Here is a 23003-nt window from a genome sequence, read left to right on the forward strand (position 1 = left end):
ATTTTTGAAGTATAACTAAAATTTATCTTAAAAATGTTATGCTTTTCAATTTATGTTTAGAATAAAATAATAATTATAAATAACATCTATACAACATTCATATATTTTTAAACTACATTATAAAATATTAAAAAATAATATTTATTTTTGCAGTATAAGAGTTTACGCTTCTATTTTTTTAAATGTCTGACATCCTAACTGTATAGTTGTCTCCATATCACATAATGTTTTACTAATTCAATGCATAAAAAAATTACATTTTCTAACATTGAGTTTACACAACAAATATACCTTAAAATGAAATGTACACATGTAAAAACACAAGCATCCATAATTGTTTATAGTCCTTATATACTCATATAACAAGTTGAATAGTAGTAAAAAACTATATAAAATAAAAAATATATAAATTATTACAGAATAACAAAATGTACAATTTTTATAAGAATTAAATAATGTATTAATGTACATAATGCATACATCCCTTATTTAATAGACAAGCTATATTTGGATCATTTTCTTAATATATATCTATAATGATATAACACATGTGAACACAAAATATATAACAAGAAACAAATACTTTTTCGACTTATATTAAATATGTCTAACTAGAAACTAATATTTAAATTAATATAAAACTTGTATATATATTTACAAGTATATTTCAGAATCGCAGATCAAGATAAATTTATTGTAATATAAGAACATACATTTACAAATGTCAAAATGTGTAAAAAAAATTCTTAATTTCTCACCACGTCATACAAAATGAAGGCAATATATGACTTATCAATTAAATTGAAATATACTAAACATACTTTTTAGTCACAAGTATCATATAATTATTTTATATTCATGTATCACATATCCATAAGTACTTCTTAATATTTTGTTTAGTTAATCGTTATATTGTGAAACATGATAAATTTATTGAGTGGATTCAATTAAAAATTTATCCTAATTATTTTTTGGACTTATATCATAAGTTAGTAGATTATTCTATAATAAACTAATTTTATCATAAGTATGTTTTGTTTTGAAATTTAAAATTTCCTCACGATTTTATTTTTAAAAAATATATTGATGAATTAAGTAAAAAATAAATATATAAATTGTTATTAATTACAAATTTTAAACAATGTGAGATTTATTGGACATTACATTACCTCACATGATAATTAATAAATAATAAGTGCTAGGAATATAATATACTCCAACAAAAAACCAAACAAATTTAAAATTTAAATTAATAATTAAATTAGTTGAAATGATCAATTTTATATTAGCACAATCAATAAAAGAAGTGCACTCTACCATAAAACGGAATTTAGAGATATTTTAGTATAAAATCGTACTTACTAAAAATTCAAATTGTTTGAACGAGACTATCTTGATCAGGTCAACTACTACACCGTGGAATTTGATTTCAAAAGAGTTGAGAAATAAATTCACATTTTGAGAGAGAAAAAGAAGAGAATGGAAAACTAGAATATGACAGGGAGAAAGTCATGGAAATGAGAAAATAAGAGTAAAGAAGAAATAAAAAGTGGAAAAGAAAAGAAGAAGGAATGAGAAAGCCATGATTTTACAAAATGCATCCTCAATAAAAAAAAAAAGAAAAATTTACCTTGAAAACATTTTCTACCAACAAGTTTAGATAAAAGTGAGAAATATTCCAAAACAATAAAGAGCGAAGAATAATTATAGAATAACCAATAATAATAAAAAATTAAAATTAAAATATTTAGAATAAAAGGTCAAATGAGAATCTAAACATTAGTAAATCTGAATAAGAAAAAGTTGGAAAAAAAAACTACACAGAATTGGATAAATAAATAGAGAGAAATGTAATTTAATTTAATTTAATTTAATTTACCAAGCAGTCAATATTAATTTTATCACTTGAATATTAGTGGCAATATTTTAGGTGAAAGTTATAGAATTATTGTTATTAATCGATCAGATCAGAGATGAATAGTATTGTATTTTTAGCCACTAAGAAATAAATGATAATAACATTTTGCAAAAAATATTGATCCACCAAAAAGGATTTGCAATATTAATAAAATAATATTTTTGGCCACTTGATAATATTTACAACTATTACCGAAGTGTTGATGTTAACTAATAGTTGACTAAAGTAACCAAATATAAATTTTAGTATTTTTTTAAAACATGAGAAAAATATATTTAGCCAAAGAAAAAAGAAAATATTAATAATTGTTTTTCACTCGTTATTACAGTGTTTTTATTTTCAATATAATTTGATAATTTTTCTTTGCGTTCCTTCCTCTTTCCTTTTCTCTGTGATGACAGCGACTCAGTCTCTGAGAGACGAGATTCCGTCATAAATGCATTCTTCCTCTTACTCCATCTTCTACTTCCGTTCAACACCGTTTATTTCTCTCATACCAGGTCCGTTCCTCTTTTTTTCCCTACTTTTTCTTCTCTGTATTAATGGAACCACCGTTCGAGTTTCTAATCTGTTTATTAGCTTCGAATTGCTGATTTTCGATGGAATTTTGAGTTCAATTTTGGTCGGAGAGAGTTGTTGAGGATGAGGCTTTACTTGCTCTTGTTGGAGCTTGAACTTCATCTACAGTTAACCCTACCGCGAATTTTGGTTAGGCGGAGAAAATTTAGGAGTCTTATTTTTTGTTGATAAGATAAGGACTCAGGAAAGATAATTTTTTTTGCTAATTTTGACTCCAACGTCGAGTTATGAGCGTTGACGCCGATTCATCACCGGCGGCAAAATTTTGGTCGCAGGTTGCCGTCCATTCTCGGTTCATACCCGAGAGTTTTCTTGATTTATTGTATTATGCGGTGTTTTTGAAGATGAATTTGCAGTGAGGTAGAGCTAACTATTGCTTCATTGTTTAACAACAAAAGATAATAACTCTGCATCCGTTGAAATTGCGAGGATCTTTTTTTTTTTTTTTTTTTTATGTTTCTGGCATCTTTGATTTTTAAGGGATAACGATTTTTACTCCCTTGACATTTACTTCATGTCAAACTCTCCTATGAAATGAATTCATCTCCCTTTAATTTTAATTATGCCCCGCTACAATTTGTGTATTGGCTCAGCTTAGTGGCTGATTTCCAATAACTGGTATTATGATGTTGAAGGATGAACCATCTTTATTTAAATGTATTGAAATAGTTGTTTCAGAGTATCAATGCGACATTGATCTGCTTGTGAATCTTGAAATTAGAGGCGGGGGAATAGAGGTGGAGAGTGATTATTTCTGAATGTTGGAACATCTAAAGAATGATACTTCCGGGAACTTTAATGCCAGCTTAAGAGTATGAGCCTTTGATTTTACCATGTTAAGATGCTATATAAAAACTATAGAGTAAACAGCAGTTTGGTTTGGAGGATGAAAATTTTCACAATTATCATGCGAGAAGGAAGATGATACACAACAAGCAAGTGGCAACCTTTGGTACATTTGGCTGGTGCTATCGATCTTCACTAAATAGTAGATCTACATTTATGGTTTATGAACCAAAGAAAGTGAACATGCGCTCAAGTTTTAAATCTCTGTAATTGCATTTCTTGAAACTATATATTTTCCAGATTTCAATCAGAAACCTCTAGCCTGAGCGTTGTAATGAACATTTGGAATCTGAGCTTGAAGATGGCAATATTATTAATTTATTATTCAATGTTTTTAATTTTGTTTTGTTTTTCTGCAGGTTATGGATATGTAATCAACTGTTGAATGATGTTTGACTGTGGTCACAAGTCAGAATACATGGGTGGCCAGCGGGAAAATTTTTTGAGGTATCACCATCCAATATATTTTCATTTAAAAGTTATTATAGATATACGAAGGAGAAGGTAGTCTTGTTAATGGTATTTATTTGCATGTTCTTAGCTCACCTAAGTTATAGCAATTTCTGAATTCCCACTATAGAATTAATTATGTTAATATGATTCAAACTTTTGGCATCAGTACACATAATTACTTTTTTGTCTATATAGTGTGGAAGGAAATATAACCACTTAACCATATGCTATGTCACTCATTCATTCAGTCAGTTGTAAACTGTAACGGTTTTAGAAGTAGAAAATTTGCTACTGTGTAATTTCCCCAGATGGCTGTCCAGTTGAACCATAGAAAAACTAGTTTCTCACTTGCAATTTTAAAATGCTTTACATGGATCTTGTTGGTGTAGCTTTCTTAAATAGAATTAATGTTTATCATGGTGTTCAACTCATAGCGACCTTCATCTCTCATGATATATGACAAAGCATTCTCTTGTTTCTTAATTTCTCCTCTTTGCCTTTCTCTGCTCTGGAATTGATCTTGACATTCCTGTTTATGAGCATGCAATTGCTTAGTTATGATTTCAGACAAAAGTGATATTTTTCTGTGCATTCTGTTAATTTCTAGGTTGGAGGCCTTGGATTCTACACTATCTTCATCTTCTGATGCTGGAGTTATAAAATCTGGATTTAGTATTGATAAATTAGGCCATGGTGGTCACGGAAGCAGCACGACTTCTAGGTCTTTTAAAAGGGGTATGAGAAGGGGATCTGAAGGGCTGAAATCAATTGGGCGATCGCTTGGGTTGGGAGTATCTAGGGCAGTGTTCCCAGAAGATCTTAAAGTATCAGAAAAGAAGATATTTGACCCTCAAGACAAATTCCTGCTCTTATGGAATAAACTCTTTGTTATCTCATGCATTTTGGCTGTGTCTATAGATCCACTGTTTTTTTATCTCCCAGTCATTAATAGTTCATTTCACTGTCTTGGCATAGACCGAAAGTTGGCGATAATAGTTACAACGTTAAGGACAGTGATTGATGCTTTCTATCTTATACACATGGCTCTCCAATTTCGTACTGCTTACATTGCTCCATCTTCTCGTGTCTTTGGACGGGGTGAGCTTGTGATAGATTCGGCACAGATAGCCAAACGATACTTGCAGCGGTATTTCATCATTGATTTCCTATCAGTGTTGCCTATACCACAGGTCAGAAAAAAAAACTGTTTTTATCTTGAGTCAACTTTTTTATTTTAGCTGCTTGAATATTCTGACATGAGACACTCTTGTATTTGAAGTGTTTGTAGCTTGGTAGCATGCACTTTGGATTGCTATAAAGCATTGTAGTTAGTATCTTACGATTTACGATACGTATCGAATGAAACGATACGGTTTCACCCTCCCACAATACGAATCGTTTGAAGAATCTTTTTTGTCCATGAATCGTAGCTGTATCGTGCGATTCGCACAAAGAATCGTTGAATCGCGAAACGAAACGATTCCATATTGTGTGAATCAACGTGGATTTTAAAAAATGAGTAAATAGAAAAGGATAGACAGAATTTGTTTAGTAACATGTATCCACCACATTATTTTTTTAAAGGTTGTTTTGGTGAAATTGTGTGGTATATATATATATATAATTTATTGTATCTTGCATGTATACATATCTTATATATTTAAGTATATATTAAATTTGTTAATGTTTATGAATCTTACAATTCATAATATCAGCTCTCTGATACACTACTTGTATCTCGATTCTACTACCATGCTATAAAGTATAAAATAATATCTTGGATGGCATCCGTTTCTTGTTTATTTGTGTTTGGATCAAGAGTTGGTATTATTAATATGATAAAGCACCCAAATCTTTTTGTATTGCTGTTTTCCTGGTTTAAAACTACTAAACACGGGGATTCTCTTCTAAATTTATTTGAACTGTTTTGGTTTATGATTATAGATAATTATTTCTCCTTTTAATGTCAGATGAAATTTGCAACTGCTTACTAGACATTGGTTTACATATTCAAAACACTTAGTGACTGCTTAGTGGATCCAGTTAAAGTTACATCAGTTATTTGCATAACTCAATGCTTGTGCTTATTGTCTGCAATTTTAAGTAGTATAACAAAACTCAACACCTACTTTTGTTTTCTCTGGTCTGTTCTTGATTTCAGATTGTGGTTTGGAGATTTCTTCTGAGGTCAAAAGGTTCAGATGTGCTAACAACAAAGCAGGCCTTGCTATTCATTATCTTGTTTCAGTATGTTCCTAGATTTCTCCGAATGGTACCATTGACTTCAGAGCTTAAGAGAACAGCTGGTGTCTTTGCTGAAACTGCATGGGCTGGTGCTGCATATTATTTGCTGCTATACATGCTTGCCAGTCATGTAAGCTTTGCTTTATTTTTTTTCATGATGCTTAATTCAGCAAAATCCCTGCCTTGTTCTATTTGAGCTACAATCTCACTAGTCATGCTATTATGGGCCTTTTTTCACCATTGATCATTTGCAGATAGTTGGTGCATTTTGGTACTTGTTAGCTATTGAACGCAATGACTCATGCTGGCAGAAAGCTTGCAGTGACATTGACAATTTGTGCAATAAAAATTTCCTTTATTGTGGGAACCAGCACATGGAAGGTTATAGTGCTTGGCATAATAGAAGTGAAGATATTCTAAAGTCAACATGCTCTGCAGATGGTGATCCTCCACCTTTTGATTATGGAATTTTCAAGCAAGTCTTGTCTTCTGGCATAATTTCATCTAAGAAATTCATCTCCAAATACTGTTACTGTTTATGGTGGGGGCTCCAGAATTTGAGGTAATTAATTTTGTTTTCTTTGGTGTTTGGACATCTGTTGGCCATTCCAAAACAGGCTAATAGAGATAGACTGAAACATGTATATTTTGTGAGATGTCTGACCATGAATACACTGATATAGCAATAGCAAACGATCCTCCAGAAGTATGTATTTCTGAATGGAATGATTATATTATTTCTACTTTGTTTTCGAACAAGGTACTTAGTTTAAACAAATTAGAAGGAAAAACTGTTGGTTATTGGTATTGGATAAATTAAACTCTATTTGTGTTGTACCTCTTGAATATTCCTTGTGTTTCTGTTGTTTGAATGAAGAAGGAATTAGGCAAGAAAGAAATAAAAGGGAAAGAACTGTAGAAATTTCTTTCTGCTTGTTTGGATGAGTAGAAAATAAAGAAATTGTAAAAAAGTATACAAATAAAGAGTTAACCAAAAGAATTGTACTTTGTACACCTACTATTTTGGACGAAAGATAAAATTTTGTTACAAAAATTTATTTACCTTTCAATATTTGAAACAAAAAAAGAGCAACTGCTCCAGCCCCTTGAGGTGGGAAATTCTTGTCGTGGGACGTATCAATCCCCATTTCTCTCCCCCCACTTCTATTGTTTCTCCACTTCTTTCATCTCTAATTCCTTCATCCTTATTTCTTCATCCAAATGCAGTTTGAGTGTTTGAAAAGATTAGTGCAAAGAAAATTTAAATATGTGCTAAACCACTGGAGGAATTATAGTTCTAGTAATTAGTTGTTCATTATGAAATCTTATCTTTGTTTGTTGCTACCATTAACCTTTTTTCTTACAATCAGTGTTCCACAATCTCTCAGACTATGTTAATTTTGTTCTGTAAGGCAAACCCTAAAATTAATTTCTGAAAGTAGGTTACTAGCCTTGTCATTAAATAAAATTAATGGCATTACCATACCATTTGAAGAATATCTATTAATTTTTATCATTTTATGGAGTTTGACACCTAGGTCACTGGTTTCTTATTTTGAATCTAGAATCTAGAAAGTGATATATGTCCTACAGTTTTGTCCTATTTCACGATTTGTTCTAAAATTAGACCTTTTTAGTTTGTCTGTAAATTTAGCATTGATCTAGTCCATGAAATTTATCATTTTAATAAGTTTGTAGGATATATATGGTTATTAATTCCATGTTCAAACATTCTTGGACTGAAGTGTTTTATGGAAATACTAGTTTGCATGAATAGTTTTAGCCACCCTCTTACAAAGGAGTAAATAGAAAAATGTTGGAAGGGTATTAAGGGAATTATACTGGTTGCTGAGGCTGAAGAGTGTGAGAAGACAAGAGGCTTATGCCGATCTGCCCACAGTGCAAGTGTACTTGGGGGGAAGTCGGTTAATAAAGAAAATAAAAGAGGATATGAGCATGGTTTAGGTAGAAGTCGAGTGCAAAAAGGGTGGGAGGTTTCCATGTCATTCAAATAAATTGTTGCATTACCTTTTATCTTCTATTTTCCAATAATACGGAAAATGACATTGACAGATATAATCTGTAACCTTTCTTTTTGATACTGATAGTGATTCTATATCAGTTCAGAAAGGGAATAGATTTATTGTTCTGAATATATTAACACTCATCTGATTAGTTTCTATCAAATACTGAGAAATTTTGGATGTACTTTACATTTTCAATTTACTTTTGTTGAAGAAATTATTTTTCCCATGTCTTCTCCTTCCCCTACCCTCCTCCCTTTCTCTCCCTTCAGTTGATATGCCAAAACCAACTTTTTATTGACTTCACTGCAGTACACTTGGCCAGGGGCTTCAAACTAGCACCTATCCTGGGGAGGTTATCTTTTCAATAGCACTAGCTATTTTTGGTCTCATCCTCTTTGCACTTCTGATTGGCAACATGCAGGTATACTTCAAATCAACGAGCTTAACATATCATGAAAGTAAAATTGCTGGAAGTCTTGTCATTCAGTTTGTTCAGAACTTGCAAGAGTTTCCATGGACTTGTATTTGATTGGGTCAAATATACTGGATACTTGAATAGTTGAATAATCACCCAATGCTAATTTTCATGCTTATCAACAATATTTTGATATCCAAGTGATTAAATTTTACAACTATATGTATGGTCAAAATGTAGTAACTAGCCCCTGATAGTAATTTAGTTACTCCCTTGTAAGAGCACTGGAGATGGCATATGAATGCATTGTTGAAGATGAATGCATTATTGGTAAATTTTGTGTCTTAACTTATGAACTACATATTAGTATTCATGATGGGAACCTACAAAGCATGAACTCACTATTTTGGTCTGAACACACGGAGCCCGTGTGTTTGACACGACGCATTGATGACATTTGTCTGACATGTATTTGTACTTGTACTTTTTTTGTTTTTGTTTGGGGTAACATGGTGTGAGTAGTCAATGAAAAAACAGAAGTTGGTCTGTTTTAAACTTCTAAGCAATATTTTATAATAATAAAAAAGGCACCGCTGCTTTTTGTCCGATAACAATTTTATTTCTCCCAACTTTTTCATTTCATGGTGGCTCTTATGGCACCCATCAAGATGTTGTAAACTGAAGCAAGCTCACACACATGATATTACAAATAATGAGTATCAAATGAAAGTGTGAGAACTAATCTTGACTTTTCCATGCAAATTTAAATTGTTAACATTAACTCACCTAATATGCTCCTTACATGACACAGTTGAGAACTATCCTTTTAATGTCAAGAGAGTCTAAGAACTAATGTGGCTGTGCAATAAGAAACTAAATCAAATGGATATTCGCATGAACACACAGATAATGTGCCGTGAGAATTTGATATTTTAAAGTTTGTTCTAAATTTTGTTTCTTGCTATCACTGAATAGCCTTGCAAATAAATGGCTTTGAAGTTTATGTCCATAAAAGTATGTAAGAGAAGATTGTTTGTAATTGATACTGAGGATTTTTGTCTTTCCCATGATTACAGACATATCTTCAGTCTCTCACCATTAGACTAGAGGAAATGAGAGTTAAAAGGCGTGATTCAGAACAGTGGATGCATCATCGGTTACTCCCACAAGAGCTTAGAGAGCGTGTGAGACGGTATGATCAATATAAGTGGCTGGCAACTCGTGGTGTAGATGAAGAAAATTTAGTTCAGAGTCTACCAAAGGATCTTCGAAGAGATATTAAGCGTCATCTCTGTTTGGCCTTAGTGAGGAGGGTATGCTTTCAAACACTTGAAAATAAACTAACACCAAGAATGCCCTCTATCTGAAGCGTGTGACTAAATTGGACCCTCTTTTCTCTGACAAACTAAGGACCAACTTGTAGTAATCTGTTCAATATTTATGGTTAATGGTTATCTTACAGCTGAACAATCACACCAGGTTATGTGCATTTGGTTGTTTTGCAAGAGAATAACTTCTTGGACCTTCTTTAATTCACTCGACATCTAGATTTGCTTTCCGAATTCTCTTTAGACATTAAATGACACAGTTCCTCTCAGATATTTTGGACCTGATTTCTCTTAGACTAACTCATAAAATTATTTTTGAGTATCTACTCTGTTAATTCATTGGTTGCTTTTCATGGATTTGCAGGTTCCACTATTTGAGAGTATGGATGAGAGATTGCTTGATGCCATCTGTGAGAGACTGAAACCATGTTTATTTACAGAGCATACTTACATCGTTCGGGAAGGAGATCCAGTTGATGAGATGCTTTTCATCATACGTGGTCGCCTTGAGAGTGTTACCACAGATGGTGGGAGGAGTGGATTTTTCAACCGCAGTTTTCTGAAGGAAGCGGACTTCTGTGGGGAGGAGCTATTAACCTGGGCCCTGGATCCCAAATCTGGTTCTAATCTCCCATCTTCTACTAGAACAGTTAAAGCATTAATGGAGGTTGAGGCTTTTGCCTTAACTGCTGATGAGTTAAAATTTGTTGCCAGTCAATTTAGACGCCTTCACAGTAGACAGGTTCAACACACTTTCCGATTTTACTCCCAGCAATGGAGGACTTGGGCTGCATGCTTTATTCAAGCAGCATGGCGTCGGTATTCTAAAAAGAAAATTATGAAGCTTCGTCAAAAGGAAGAAGATGCTGATGAATCAGAGGGAAGTCATGAAAATGCTGGTGGAAGTTCCTACAGCTTTGGTGCTGCCCTGTTAGCCTCAAAGTTTGCTGCACACACTCTTCGTGGCGTACATCGTAATCGACTTGCTAAGACTGCCAGAGAGTTGGTGAAACTACAGAAACCCCCAGAGCCTGATTTCTCTGCAGATGACGCTGACTAAAATTTTCATGTATGACTACTCTTAAAATGCTTGTTTTCGTTTACTGTGATTTAATTTGTGAAGAAGGTTGAAAGCAGTGTATTATACAATTATCCTGGTTACAGTTGTGAGGGTTTCAAGACTTGTAATGACTCTTCCTCTGTTACCATGTAAATTATAATATTACATTAAAGCCAAGTGGCTGTCATATTAGGCCTGCCACCTGCCATGTAAACTGATATATTGCTCTCAAGTTTATTTCAAGTTATTGGTTTGCACTTGCACAATCAAGCTGTCTTATTTCTCATCCTTCACAATGCAACTGACATTTAATATGCTAGTGCTTTTCCATCGGAATCATTTTCTTTGTGTAATTTAAAACCTTCTACAGTACTTTATTCATAGAAAAGCTCTCCGGGAAGCTTGTCCGACAAAGCATTATAGTCATAAAAGTAATGTAGTTACTCATTTTGAATAAAAGATTTCTCACCTGAGCTCCAACAATTTCAATTTTGTTCCCCATGAATATAAGATCGTCTATTGCTTCTTCAAAGTTAACACCAGATCGGTTGGTGGAGTGATCCCGCATTATTTATGTTGATGCATTTTGTCAAGCACACAAGAATCACAAAGATTATGACTGATATTGTGAGAAATATTCAAGAATCGACTAATGATATTAGCATGTGCATGACCAAAGCGGTGTTGCCATGAAGGTTTTTGGCAATGAATTAACAGAAGAATTAACAGTACACTGAGATACATGAATAAAGTCATCAAACACATACATATAGACCATTTTAAGTCTTCCTTGAAGTAAGATTCCTTTCTTTTCTAAATTTTAACATAGCATTTGTCAGAATGAAATTCAAGAAAAACATGTCATCTCTTGCAAATTGAGAAACGTTTAAAAGTTTTTTTTTTTGTAATATGAGGAACATGTAAAAGTTTATTTATTTAGAGAAAAAAGATTGGCAGATATGGAATCAGTATTAGTAGTTGAACCTAACCTATGTGTTTAATTGGTAAGCCATACCTATTACTATGGTAACAGAATCAGAATCTGTGTAAGGGATTTTGGTGAAAGTTGAGAGGTGTGCCAAGAATGGAGGGTTCAACATCATCACAAACTGAAGAAGAAAAGTGATATGCATTAGCACTCATAGAAGAATGAGATGGTCGATCGTGTGCCAACAATCTGAAGCAGAATGATGGTGTTTTTTTGCATATTTGAAATTAAGTTTTGTTAAAATTTGAGAAGTTGGAAGTAGTAGAAGATGACTGCCTATAATTCTTTGGGTGGGATTGTTGACTAGAAAATCGCTGAGATGGTTTTGAAAAGGATGAACGAGATTCTCCTCAGTGGAATTTATTGAAGAAACAAAAAATAATATTAAAAGAGAAGGTTATTTTATTTTATATATATGAGACTTGGTGTGAAAATATGAGAGTATGTTCTGTTTGTTGTTTTAAAATAAGGAACAATAAAAAAAATAGTGGAGAGTCATATAAAAATTGTACATTAATATTAATTTAAAAAATTAAAAAATAATTTTATTTTTTAATAATTCATATAAAATGACAAAATACTTCCTTATATTAATAAATAAAATATATTAAATAAGGTAGAATCGGATAAAACTTATGTACACCAAAAACAGTTATAATGAAAAATCTCATTTATATATAAGTATAAATTAACATTATTAATAATAATATTATTATTAAAATTAGAATTAAAATTATTATTATTTTAATTATTACTATTATTATAATAATAATTATTATTACTATTAATATTAATATTATTACTATTAATAATAATAATATTATTTTTAATATTATTATAGTTATTAATATTAATATTATTATTAATAATATTCTAATTATTATTAATATTATTATTATTATTATTATTATTAATATATAAGAAGAACGCCTTGCATAAAAAAATAATTTGCACTTGGATTTTTCCAAAAAATTTAAAACAGTCACAGGATACATAAATAATTAAAATATTAATATTTATTAAAGATGTATTTTGATGTAAGTTGTGAAATTATTATGATTTTTTTTTTTTAGTGAACCAGTCTGCGCTGCTGATGATTTGCTATGCTTTTATGCAGAACGAGCATATACTAATCCATCTTACAATTTTTTCTGACGAACTACAAATCGACCCGCGCATGACTGGTCCCACATCTCTATAGGTACATTATTTATAGACCCTGCATGGCATTGCATGGATAACAGAATAACTCCTTTTACTTCACCATAGTCTCTAAATTCATCTGCAGAAGTGCATCTTTGATTAATTCAGAATAATTATAAATTTATTATGGATTATGCATTTTAGATACTATTTATCTAGAATCTTTATATTGATGTATATTTTTTCATAATGTTTATATACAAAAACTTTTTAATATACTTCGCATTGCATTTGTTAGAAAGTACAAGGATTTTGTCATTATAGTATTATAGGAAGGTGTAAGAAGAAGGTTGGCGTAACAAATTCATGAATTTCAAATTCCAGAGTCGATCCAATTCGAGTACATAATAATAAATATATGATAAAAAAAATTATTTGTTTAATGATTTAGTTATGAAAAATAATTTATATTTTATAATATAAGTATTTTTTATACATATAGTGTAATTTATAAATATTGTTGTTACGAAATAATTATTAAGAAACATTAAAAATATTTATTTTAAAGTTTTTAAATAAATGTTTTTTTTTTCAAATTACTCAACCCAATTTAATTATAACTAAATTTTATCGGATTACTAAATAAAATAAATAAATTCAGTTCAACTCAATTGAAATAAATTTATTTTAAGTTGGGTAAAAAATTTAAATTAAATTCAATCCAACATGAAAAGTTACACCCCTAACTAGCAGAACTTGCCCAACTGAAGTTGTATAATCAATACCTTATTTCCTTCCTCCAACCTTTTGGTTTCATAATCTCTAAGCAATCAAGGTAACTATACTATCACAATTCAAGTAGAGCCACTTGCATACATACCAGTATTTATAACAACAAATTTTACATTTAGTATTTTTTAACAACAAATTTTCATTTAGTATTTAGCACTTGCAAATGTTCTTTTTTCTAGTTAGGCATTGAAGACCAATAATTGGTCAATAGTTGTGTGTTTTACAAATTACAAGACAATAGTAGTACAGTGATGAGAGAGGGAGGATATTATTAAGCAAGAATACAAAATATGAATACTAGAGATACATTTGATGACTGAAAAAAAGAAAAACAGAACTACAACACCACACTAAAATTTTTGTGCTTCAACTTAGAACTACGAGCATTAGACTAATATTGGGAAGGTTCAGTCAATTTTCACTGATGAATAGATGAGCCTTGTGAACCAGAAGCATGCACAGAAACCAATTGTACCAGTCAACACAAAGAAAGCATATGAAAGCAGCAGCATGTAGCCGAAGTACAAGATTCCAGATATTGGTTTTGTGATCTCGAGTTTAGTGAAGAAGTAAAATACAGCATATAGGAAAAGGTAGAGTGCAGAGGAACCTGAAGTGAGATACGACCTCCACCACCAATTGTAGTCTTCACTACACAGCTGAAAGTAGCATAGTACAACTGTGATCTCAGCACAGGTGATAATGAGGATGATGAGTACGATGAAGAGGAAGCCAAATATATAGTAAAATTGGTGTAACCAGATTGATGTGAGGATGAAGAAAAGCTCAATGAAGACTGCACCAAATGGAAGTATGCCTCCTATTAGAATAGAGCATAAAGAATTCATGTACCAAGCCTGCTCTGGAATCTGTCTGGCTATCTTGTTTGTCTTAACAGGATTCTCAATTGGTGGCATTTTGTTGAACCCCAGAAGACCACCAACAAATACTAGTGGAAATGAGATGCCAAACCATAGTAAAAGAAGAGCAAACATTGTTTGAAATGGCACTGCCCCAGAAGACCTCTGCCCCCATATCAGAGCATTTAGCACAAAGAATGCTGTAAAGGCAGTGGCAGGAAATATAAAGGCTGTTCCAAAAGCGATTTTCTTCCATTCTATTCCCTTGAACATCTTATAAAGACGCCCTGAAGTATATCCTGCAAACAATCCCATTAATACCCACAACAAGAGCATGGCTGTCATCAAACCTCCTCTATTTGAGGGAGACAAAAATCCAAGGGCAGCAAACATCATGGTCACAACAATCATTCCAAAAAACTGAACACCTGTTCCAACATATATACACAGTAAATCTGAGTTTGGTGGAGGCCTGAACACATCCCCATGCACTAGTTTCCATCCTGTCTCTTCTTGTGCTTCTTCTTGTGTCTCTAACTGATTGTACTTTGAGATATCACGATACAGTGTCCGCAACATTATCATAGCCACCATGCCCGAAAGGAAAAGTACAATCATCAAAGAGTTTACTATTGAAAACCAGTGAATCTGGTCATCGGCCATTAGAAGATAGGTATCCCACCGATATGCCCACTTCACATCACTTTCCTACAAGCTCAAAATTCCACCAAGTTAAATAAAATCAACATCCAAATCCAATTCTTAGGAGCACTCTACAATGGTAATTCAATTGCTGTGAGTTGTGGTAACTAACCTCGAACTCAACATCATAGGTAAAAATGACTTCCTTCTTGCTTTCAACCTCTTGAGGAGTTTCAGAGCTGGTGACTAGCTTTTTGGCATGGGGATTACAGGTGGTTAAGCGGGTATTCTCATTCCAATCTCCTTCGTATTCATGCTTTACGCTGAATTCATAGGAATAATTTCAATGTACAAGCATTACTAACGATGAAATCAAGAGAGTAGCACAAAACTACTTAAACAACCACGTGAAAAAGAATGACAACACAACCTGAATGGTTTAACTTCAAATCCTACAATCCTTGATAATCCTAGCTGTGGATCCCTATGATACTTAACCACAAATGCTAAGTGGTTGTGGATAAAATACTTCTCCTCTTTGATCTGTGAAGAGTTGAGCACTGGAGGTCAAAATGAAATAAAAAGAATGGGTATAAAGTATGAGTGAGTAGTGAGTTAGGTTGTACATACTCCAGAATACTGTCCCTTAAGACCAACAAGGAAGCCATGCAGATACACCATGGAAGATTCCTGATCAAGCCTTCTAATAGGAACAACCAAAGGAAGATTGTCTAGAATCCTGCAACAATGCGAGGATAAAATATCCTTTTGTCACAAAGGCATTATTGCCAGAACAAAGTTTCATGAGATATAAGCTTCAGGGTGATTAGTGCCTCACATGTTCACCCGATACTCATCATCTATCATTTCCCTGAACTCTTTTACCGTCTGGTCATCCAGAGCTAGACGACAAACAACATTGCACAGCTGTGGTTCTCTCATTTTGAACTGGAAGAATCGAAATGCTTAATATTTTAGTTCTGAAACTAACAAAGAAAAGGTAGAAAGCTAGAACCTGCCCAAAATATTCAAACCAACCACATAGGGTGAGTTTTCAATGCGGTCACCCCTGAGAACTTCCCCCAGATTTTCTGCACTGTCAACAATACGTTTCGGGCGACAATAAGGCAGTGAGTAGTATGAGTAAGGAAGCTGTGTTTTTGTGGAAGACAGTTTGTTCACTTTCACCCTCAATGGATCTCCCTGTCACCAATCAACACAGCATCATAATAATTAAACGTCACAAATCACCACAAATCATCTCAACTATGTCTAGGAAACACAAAACTTGGGTGCAATCTAAGAATGCCAAACATGCAAAGTTTCACACAGGCCTTATTGCAGCCATTGGCATTGCATGATGGAATGACGATTAGCATAAACTAGCCATGAAAACTAATCCAAATCACATCTCATCACAGAATCTAAATTGTTCATCACCTCGGCAAATGAAAATGAATAAAGTAAGGATCTACAGCCAGCAAGGTGAAAAATATAGGGTAGAGAAAGCATAAAACCAACATGATCCATAACTGATCTAACATGAACAGGCCTAAACTACTTAAAAAGAATAGATTTTGAAGGAAAAGAAAAAATGGAATAACCTTCCAGAAATCCTCAGGGGCAACACCAGGGAGGTAAAAACAGGTAGTTTGGTGGGCAATGAGTAGAATGCAGATGCACACATAGATGCATAGGTCACGAGCCAGAGGCTCCCTCGCCATTGTTTCCAAGCAACACACGCTCTCTTTCTCTTCCCCTGTTCTGTTCTGTGGTGATTTTTTTTGTCAGATTTTATTGTTTTGTTCGTTAAAATACAAATGTGGTTTTTTTAAAAAGTAGTTGAGACACAAAAAAGTGTGAGACATTCCCAACCCATGAACATGAATGAGATCATGACGTGCGGCACTGAATGGATCACGATGTTTTAACGGTGATTAACTAACTCTCCACCATGTTTGGAACAATTGGTTCGTTCATGTTAAATCATGCCACCACTCTCCAACTCCATTCACCTACTTTCAATTAACTTCACACTCACACTTAATAATAAATCTAATTACACTGCATCATCCATATATAACTTTTTTCCACTTTCTTCTTATCATAAATTCTCTAATAATTCATTATCTTTTCTAATTATTATTTCAATAATTGAATCTAGAAGTTGATGATGCCAAATTAGCAAAATTTATTAGGTGATTGGATTCAACTTCAAACCCAAATTTATATAATTTATTCATGAAATAATAATTTCTATTTTTTATACTAATGAAATATCCTTAATGTTGTTTTTTAGAGCTAAAAATTTGCACCCGTGACCTCATCTTATTTGACCAAATATATGATTCGAATTTTAATTTTTAAACTCAAATTAAATGCAAACGTTTTTAATATCTTTTTTTATTAATATGCGATATAGGCTTAGTAAGAAAAAAAATTGGTTTCCTTTTAAAGACTTGAATTCAATTCAAATATATAGATTGTGAAATGTATCTAATTAGATAATCAATTCTGTTGCTTGTTGCATTATTTTCTTTACATAAGAAATTATAACACTTTTGATTAAATTGAATGACATTAGATTTGACATTATATTTCAACCAGACGAAATGCAATTATGAACTTAGAATAAATTATTTTTTAAAGAAATTTATCCATATAGAACTTATAATTATAGATTAACAGATATCTAATCCTTTCTTATTACTTCATATTTCAAACTTACAAATATGAAAAAAAAATTGAAATAAAAAAAGTAAATATCAATAACAAAGCTATTCATAAAACATAACTAAATTTTAAGTACAATCAGTGTAAAGATTATTAATCCATTACTAATTGACTTTTATTGAGTATGATTTTTAATACAATTATTTAGACTATATAAATAATTATGGCATTATGTAAATATTTTTGTATAGATATGTATATGAGAAAAAAAAATCCATAAACTAAAACTAATTTATAGATAAATTAAAATCAACAAGTTAAATAGAGAACATTGTAACAGTTTATCCAAAAGTTGTATTTAAGCAGCTTATTTCTTCATTTTTCATAAGCGTTTATGAAGAAATGTATACAATTTATATATATTAATCAGATAATAACTTCAGAAACCATTACTATACCAAATTTAGGTTTTATTTACAAGTTTTTACACGAGAGTAAAATAAAAATAAATAAAATAACTTTTTAATAAAATTAATTTGTGCTTAAATTTAAATCAATCTTTAAATGTTAAATGAGTAACTCTTTATAAATTAATCCTTCACAAGTTATTTTTATCTTACAAAAGAAATTATTTTTTTCTAAGACCTGTGATGGAATAACAATGTCAGAAGTCTTAACCCTTAAAATACATTTTTACTAGGATATGGATAATAAAAAAAACATAGGAGGGTGAATGTTACAAAACAAAACCGAGAGAAGAAGAGAAGTATAGTAAGAGTGTTTGAAAGAAGGATGGAGAAGGGAAGAAAGGAGTGAGAATAAGAGAAAAGCAAAAGAACACAAAGGTAAAGAGAGGTGCAGAAATAAAAGAATGAAAACCAAAAACTTCAACATGACAGTTGATAAGAAAACCAGAAAACAAAATTTTCAACTTTTTACCTTTTTATTTCAGTGTCACTTAAAATTTCTTTGTTTTAATGTAAAAAAATCTCCTATAAAATTTTCATTATTTTAAAAATGATTTAGTCTTAATCCCAAACATATTATATTTTCAATCTAAGGATTTTTATTAAGATAAAAACTTTATATTTAACTCAATCTTATAAAAGACAACCTTCAAACTCATACGTGGAAATATATTTAAGAATAGTCCGATAACGATCTCATAACAAACATCGTTAGAATAGGTTTCAAAATGACTTTCATATCATATTAAAAGGTGAACTTAGTCCAACTCAACCTTACAAAACCGATCTTATAAAGTGAAAGGTTTGCACAATATCATTATCTTTAGTTGTGGGATCCCCAACAGTTTTCATACAAACACAGTATTAAGAGGTTATGAGATACTACTCCTATAACTTTTAACTAGTAAAGATGCAGCATGCAACACATATTAAGTAATTTTATTTAGTAGAACTGTAAACAAGTAATTATCATCGAATCCTTACTATTTAATGACATGAATAAAAATTAAAAGGAATAGTTATATGAGGAATCTGAATACATTAGTGCACACGAAATCCTTTCAAACTTTAAAGATAAAGTTGTATGAATAAGTTGAATAGATAATACAAGAGGCTGGTTCAGTAGGAAAAAATCCAGACATTCTATCAATGTATTAACAAACTCAGTTTCTGAAGTCATTTAATCCATCCACATTTTGGAGTGTGGTCACAGACTCACATCATACGTCATAAATATCACAACATTCCAAAATCAAAGTAATGACAAGCAAATCAAATAATATGTGTTTCAACACATGATCCTCAATTATGTGGCCAGTATTCAGCTAACAAATTTTGCTGATAATGATGTGTCCACATTTTCATACTTCAATACTCTTCTCCTCAATAACACTACACTATATAAAGACATGATGGAGGGAAAAAGAGATCTACCTCCTTGGCTAGTAAAAAATATTAGCTATCTTCTTGTACAGGTGATTCTAGCATTCTTACAGTGCGAGGAAGCATAAACTCGGTACATATAGGAAAATGTGATGATGGATAATACCCATCAATGTTATCATTTACCACTTCACAAGAAACAGGAATCAGAGATCTACCTCTGAAAAGGATCCAATCAATGTGAAGATCCTGTGTTTGCCGATCCCAGCAGAGGCAAAGAGCTCTAAAAATTAGCTTCAAGAATTCAAGGGTTCCTTGTTTCTCCCCTAATAATAACACCAGATATTGCTAGGTAAGTGACTGGTAATACCATAAAACAAATAGTATAAAAAAGCACAGGGAAAAGTACCCTTGAATCCATGATAAGTGCGGATTAGGTCAACATTTTTTCTCCTACGAGCACTAGGCCATGCATCCCTCATATCCCCAACAACACCATGTTCTCTGCACTCAGTTACATAAACACACAAGTTACAAACTACTCTACAGTAGTCTGTATGTACCTCTTCACATATCCAGTGTAAATGAGTAACAAAGGTGACCAAGACTAAAGCAAATATGAACTTGATATGAAATTGATATTGATGGTAACAAACAATTGGAAGTATATGTGATAAGAAACTACCTTGATCTTCCAAGAAGAAAGCGTCCAGTAGTTGATTCCTTTTGTGTATTAAATCCTCCACAGTACACAACTGGTAGGCTAGGGGGTAAGGATGCAATGTGCTGCCATGTAAGTAAAGCACTTCGTCTGCGGGCCCGAGGACTAAACTCGTCCATGTTTGTATTTACTATCTGAAATGAGAATCCAGGAGGCTCAACTCCTTTCAGTTGAAATGTGTGGACATCATGTCAAGGAACCAAGTGATCCTAAGATTGTCCAACAAAAGTAAAACAAAGTTTGAAAACAATTGAAGCTGCAATTTCATTTCTAAATCATAAGGATATAGCCCATGTTGCTATGCAAGGAACTTCTGAACCCCATGAAATGCTTCCAGGTACAGAGGGAGACTCAGACAACCAAAACGTTCCACCTTCAAGAAGCTCGACCTTTATTTAAGGGGGGAAAATGGGTGAACCAGTTAGTTCTTCAATCAGTTAAATAAAAAATAATACCAATTACTGAAAAAAAATCTTGCACCTTTTCCTTATCATAGAAGATAGTGCAATGTTCGTCAGTAGTGTCTTGGGGCCCTTTCCGTGATATCCCAAACTGATCATAACCTGAATAATTTCATCAAAGTAGAAACAAAGAAATATTAAGTACAAAAAAAAAATACTTAGATGGAATTGCTTATATAAAAGACAAGTGAATTTATAATGTCTAACGGTGACTTGAGTTAGTGCTGAATACAAGAAAATGAAAATGAAGTCTCCACTTGATAGAGGCCATTACAACAAGCACTACCACTGGTATTCAAAAAAAGCCCTTTTCGGTAAGAGCTTGCACCTTTACACAACTCCATCGAAGTTGCATTTATCTTGTAAGCTCACCTCAACAAAACAAGATTTTCATAAGTGATTGAAAGACACAATGGTAGGTATCATTCTTGTAAAGAGCATTAGTTTTCCTTAATATTTCTAGTTTCCAATTGTCGCCAGGTTTCACCGTGCTGATTAGTACGATTGATAACCACAATGTTGTGATAATAGTATTCCCATATTCTTCCTTGCATTTAATGCATCATTTGCTTTTATTGCAGTTCACAAGCTAGTCAATTTGAGCTGAAAATTTTCCTCGTGTTCAAATTAAAGGACCAAATGGTAAAAGAAAAATAAACAAGTCACAGGAGAAAGATGGCAATATTTCCTGAAACATCTAATAGCCGTGCTTACACTTATCTCTGCAAGATTTTTGACTGATATTTCAGACATTTTGATCATTTTGGCATTTTATAACAAGTGAAATCGTAATAAATTTCTACAACACTTATGTTCCACTTCCCCTTGAATTTAATCAAAACAACTTTTGGGTGTATCCTCCTATTTACAGATGAAGATTCTTATTCTAGTAAGAATATTAATTTATGTAAAATTTTGACACTTTTTAATACACTACTCAATCATTTTAACAAAACCAAATAATCTGCTGGACAGACACCACATTAGAACATCTGCTTAGCAAGCAGTAGTTCATTTAAAATTTATGCAGATTTTAAGCAACATGATGCTTTCGTTGAGATATTTCTCTTCATAACCAGCAGCTAATCATGTAATCCAGCAACAAGGCCGTGGCTATGGCCAATGGAACGTGCATTATGTCGTAAGATACAAAACATGCTAGTACCACAATATGCGTGGACATAAATTAATATTTTCGGAAGCAGAAGAACAACTTATTCAAAAGGTTCTTCACCTGGCAAACCCTGCTGGAGAAAATCCAATTGTGTTTTCACTCCTGAATCCAGATGAACATCAATACAAAGAAGAGGGTAAGTAAATTGAATCACAGTAATCAAAGGGGAAACAGAAAACACAATATCGACTAAAACAATCCAGATCAATCAATCAGATGAGAAAGGGGATATAAGATACACAAACAAAGCAAAAAATTTCAAATCAAACAATGACTATCACCCCACCCTTAAAAAAACCGCATTTCTGCTGACAAAGAACTTGTATATTGAAAGCAAGCTTCATCCAGAAGGATCAAGAATGATCTAGCAAAACCTTAACCCAAATCGCAGAAAAAAGCAGGAAAGCAAGCATTTTGAGCAACCCCAAGTGGAAATCAATAAGAGAAACCTTGTTGGGTACAAAGGATGATGGGTGAGTAATTGGTAATAACGCTTATGCACAAATCCCTTCTCTTCTCCCACGAATTAGGACTGTCATGTGGCTCATCATCATGGAGATTGAAGGTCATCACAGTCAATGATACACTCATTTTTTCTTCACTCTCTCTCTCTCTCTGCTCTTCTCTCTACTTCATAGCTAATCGATTGAAACGAATAACGAATGCTTGAAGAAAGAACAAATGCTGAATAGGATGTCATGGTCTTATATAGATATAATATATAATCTTTGTCATAGAAACACCCTTTCAACAAAAAAAACACCAGACAGGAAAAAAAGGGTGGTCTTTTTTTTTTCTTTTTGCTTTTTTAATTATTTTGGTAGTTGTG

General features: G+C 32.4%; 3 protein-coding genes across 4 annotated transcripts; 1 reads left to right on the forward strand and 2 right to left on the reverse strand.

Annotated features, from left to right (window-relative positions):
- Positions 1–2225: 2225 nt before the first annotated feature.
- On the forward strand, positions 2226–11136 carry LOC137807437 (probable cyclic nucleotide-gated ion channel 5). Its single transcript, XM_068608082.1, has 8 exons — positions 2226–2418; positions 3703–3790; positions 4404–4986; positions 5958–6170; positions 6295–6602; positions 8377–8488; positions 9559–9795; positions 10175–11136. The coding sequence occupies exons 2-8, from the start codon at positions 3729–3731 to the stop codon at positions 10868–10870; spliced, it is 2211 nt and encodes a 736-aa protein (XP_068464183.1). The 5' UTR covers positions 2226–2418; positions 3703–3728; the 3' UTR covers positions 10871–11136.
- A 2753-nt stretch (positions 11137–13889) lies between these two features.
- LOC137805907 (transmembrane 9 superfamily member 9-like) lies at positions 13890–17114 on the reverse strand. The gene is made up of 7 exons (XM_068605788.1): positions 16900–17114; positions 16334–16498; positions 16134–16243; positions 15926–16034; positions 15726–15838; positions 15468–15618; positions 13890–15361 (listed from the first exon to the last, which is right to left on the reverse strand). The coding sequence occupies exons 1-7, from the start codon at positions 17017–17019 to the stop codon at positions 14201–14203; spliced, it is 1929 nt and encodes a 642-aa protein (XP_068461889.1). The 5' UTR covers positions 17020–17114; the 3' UTR covers positions 13890–14200.
- Positions 17115–19558: 2444 nt separating this feature from the next.
- Positions 19559–22926, reverse strand: LOC137807438 (uncharacterized). 2 transcript variants are annotated; one of them, XM_068608083.1, is made up of 7 exons: positions 22624–22926; positions 22235–22276; positions 21020–21102; positions 20827–20928; positions 20504–20718; positions 20228–20322; positions 19559–20144 (listed from the first exon to the last, which is right to left on the reverse strand). In XM_068608083.1, the coding sequence occupies exons 1-7, from the start codon at positions 22763–22765 to the stop codon at positions 19891–19893; spliced, it is 933 nt and encodes a 310-aa protein (XP_068464184.1). In that variant the 5' UTR covers positions 22766–22926; the 3' UTR covers positions 19559–19890. The 2 variants fall into 2 exon arrangements, with proteins under 2 accessions (XP_068464184.1, XP_068464185.1); XM_068608084.1 differs by having other exon boundaries at positions 20504–20717; positions 20826–20928; positions 22461–22853.
- Positions 22927–23003: the final 77 nt, after the last annotated feature.

The sequence above is a fragment of the Phaseolus vulgaris genome, chromosome 3 (genome assembly GCF_000499845.2).
Source record: "Phaseolus vulgaris cultivar G19833 chromosome 3, P. vulgaris v2.0, whole genome shotgun sequence".
NCBI lineage: Eukaryota > Viridiplantae > Streptophyta > Magnoliopsida > Fabales > Fabaceae > Phaseolus > Phaseolus vulgaris.

Coding starts and splice junctions, on each gene's coding strand:
- LOC137807437 (XM_068608082.1), top strand. CDS start 3,729: ATGATGTTTGACTGTGGTCACAAGTCAGAATACATGGGTGGCCAGCGG. Junction 4,987..5,957: donor CAGTGTTGCCTATACCACAG/GTCAGAAAAAAA, acceptor TCTTGATTTCAG/ATTGTGGTTTGGAGATTTCT. Junction 8,489..9,558: donor TTCTGATTGGCAACATGCAG/GTATACTTCAAA, acceptor CCATGATTACAG/ACATATCTTCAGTCTCTCAC.
- LOC137805907 (XM_068605788.1), bottom strand. CDS start 17,019: ATGGCGAGGGAGCCTCTGGCTCGTGACCTATGCATCTATGTGTGCATC. Junction 16,499..16,899: donor CCCCTGAGGATTTCTGGAAG/GTTATTCCATTT, acceptor GATTGGTGACAG/GGAGATCCATTGAGGGTGAA. Junction 16,244..16,333: donor TTGAAAACTCACCCTATGTG/GTTGGTTTGAAT, acceptor CGATTCTTCCAG/TTCAAAATGAGAGAACCACA.
- LOC137807438 (XM_068608083.1), bottom strand. CDS start 22,765: ATGAGTGTATCATTGACTGTGATGACCTTCAATCTCCATGATGATGAG. Junction 20,929..21,019: donor TCTTCTATGATAAGGAAAAG/GTGCAAGATTTT, acceptor CCTTAAATAAAG/GTCGAGCTTCTTGAAGGTGG. Junction 20,323..20,503: donor TTTCTTCTTGGAAGATCAAG/GTAGTTTCTTAT, acceptor AACTGAGTGCAG/AGAACATGGTGTTGTTGGGG.